The sequence below is a fragment of the Sinocyclocheilus grahami genome, unplaced genomic scaffold (genome assembly GCF_001515645.1).
Source record: "Sinocyclocheilus grahami isolate Dianchi unplaced genomic scaffold, SAMN03320097.WGS_v1.1 scaffold114.1, whole genome shotgun sequence".
Taxonomy (NCBI): Eukaryota; Metazoa; Chordata; class Actinopteri; order Cypriniformes; family Cyprinidae; genus Sinocyclocheilus; species Sinocyclocheilus grahami.
This window is the reverse complement of record NW_015505293.1, coordinates 341,853-343,932: the sequence shown is the minus strand read 5'-3', so window position 1 is coordinate 343,932 and position 2,080 is coordinate 341,853. Positions and strand designations below refer to the sequence as shown.

The window sequence follows — 2,080 nt, the reverse complement described above, 5'->3', positions numbered from 1 at the left end:
CTGACCTGAATCCTATTGAGATGCTGTGGCATGACCTTAAAAAGGCGGTTCATGCTCGAAAACCCTCCAATGTGGCTGAATTACAACAATTCTGCATAGATGAGTGGATCAAAATTCCTCCACAGCGCTGTAACAGACTCATTGCAAGTTATCGCAAATGCTTGATTGCAGTTGTTGCTGCTAAGGGTGGCCCAACCAGTTATTAGGTTTAGGGGGCAAACACTTCTTCACACAGGGCCATGTAGTTTTGGATTTTGTTTTCCCTTAATAATAAAAACCTTCATTTAAAAACTGCATGTTGTGTTCACTTGTGTTATCTTTGACTAATATTTAAATCGGTTTGATGATCTGAAACATTAAAGTGTGACAAACATGCAAAAAAATAAATCAGGAAGGGGGCCAACACTTTTTCACACCACTGTATATATATATATAACGCTGTTATTAAAAGAATGTAATTAAAAATGTTAATATTGTGTCAGGAAGATACTACATTCAAGCAATAAAATACACCCTGCCAGCTAGCTAACAGAATATTATGAGATTTAAGAATGCGAATGTGGAGATGTTTGCTCCTTTTAATGAAGACACTGACCTTTACGATAGGGCTCCAGAACCACATCTGACTGGACACACAGTCTTTTCAAAACAGCGACACCTTTGGGGTTCTTCAGATTCAAGGCCACTGATTGTTTGCCTCTTGCTTGAGTATCTACAGTCATTGACAACTTTGTCCGATCTATCCGGATCACTCTTGCACCGAAGTCCGCCAGTATCATCCCGCAGAAGGGCGCAGGGGCCAGTCCTGCGAGCTCTATTACACGCACTCCTGCCAGAGCCATAATGGAACCTGTTCACAAATAAACCTAAAGTATTACACGCCAAAGAAATTCTTTCAAATGATTACGTAGTGTAGGAGAGGTGGAAACGCATTAAAACATATATGTGCGATATATTACACAATGTGCGATGCTCGAAAAAAAGATATTAATAAAGCACCAGGCACAAACAAATAACAGTTGTTATTTAGGTCACAGTTCACTCCAGCTGTCCATTCCAAACTTATTATTAAACCGGTGAACGATCAGTATTGAGTATCACTAAATAACAACAATTGGTTATTTATGTTTTCTGTCCAAAACACGTGTGAGCAAACAACACTTGATAAAACTGTAGGAGTCATGACTTTGCAACAAAATAAACACTACATACCTTTTCAATTTTGCACTTCGAACCAAACTGCACGGCGCGTGTTTATGACGTATGCGCACAGGATTGTGGATGTTGTAGTTTTTAGGATCTCTCGCTCTCAATAAATAGATACATTTAAAATTATATAAATTTAAAATTGTAAATTGTATAACTGACAAATAAGCATAAAAGATAGAGTCAATTAATAAAAACCTTTTTGTGACTTTTCCATTGTGTGATTGGCTATTCTACTCATCAAGAGGGACATTATAAAGGCACTTTCATCCATTTTCATTTGTTTGGTTCTGGATTTGAATAAAACAATTTCAAGTATTATTTTGCTTAGAAAACAAAAGACAAGAGAAGAAGAGACCAATTCAGGATTGTTTCCTTTTCATTTGTTAAGAATGGGTCTGCTGAAGTGTAAATGTAACTTTTTGTAGGCTTAACTTTTGTAGATCATAATGATTTATGAGCACTCCATTTCTCACCACCATTATAGTCTGTCTCAGTGGGTAATGTATTTAGATATTCAGTATGTGCACATGAATGATATGGCTTTTTATTTCGTCATTTGTTTTCTTTAATCATTCTATTTAATTTCGTATTTCATATTCGGCTCTGAAAATGAAGGATTGATCCTTCACAAATATGGCATGCCTTAATACAGTTCCCAAATATTCTAGTCAGTCAGGAATTAATCATTCAAAAGGCGCTAAATAAGTGACAAACAGGATCAGATTTAAAACATTGCTTGGAAACAGCCTCGCTCAATATTCCATAAATAATTGATACTTGTAAGCCAGATTTGAACTGACAGGAAAATGTTCAGAGACTCACTGTAAATTCATTTCCCAACACTGTGCTACATTCATGCATGAGTTGACAC

At 36.4% G+C, this 2,080-nt stretch overlaps 1 protein-coding gene across 2 annotated transcripts in view; it reads right to left on the bottom strand.

Moving 5' to 3' along the window:
* amacr (alpha-methylacyl-CoA racemase) overlaps nucleotides 1-1,279 on the bottom strand; it is a 13,341-nt gene extending 12,062 nt beyond the window's left edge. The window contains exons 1-2 of one of the 2 annotated variants that reach the window (XM_016277619.1): nucleotides 1,213-1,279; nucleotides 596-850 (exon numbers count right to left, since the gene is read on the bottom strand). In XM_016277619.1, the coding sequence (XP_016133105.1) occupies nucleotides 596-842 (247 nt within the window). In that variant the 5' untranslated portion in view covers nucleotides 843-850; nucleotides 1,213-1,279. Of the gene's footprint in view, nucleotides 1-595; nucleotides 867-1,212 lie in introns of both variants that reach the window. The other variant, XM_016277618.1, reaches the window with a different exon arrangement.
* Between the last annotated feature and the right edge of the window lie 801 nt (nucleotides 1,280-2,080).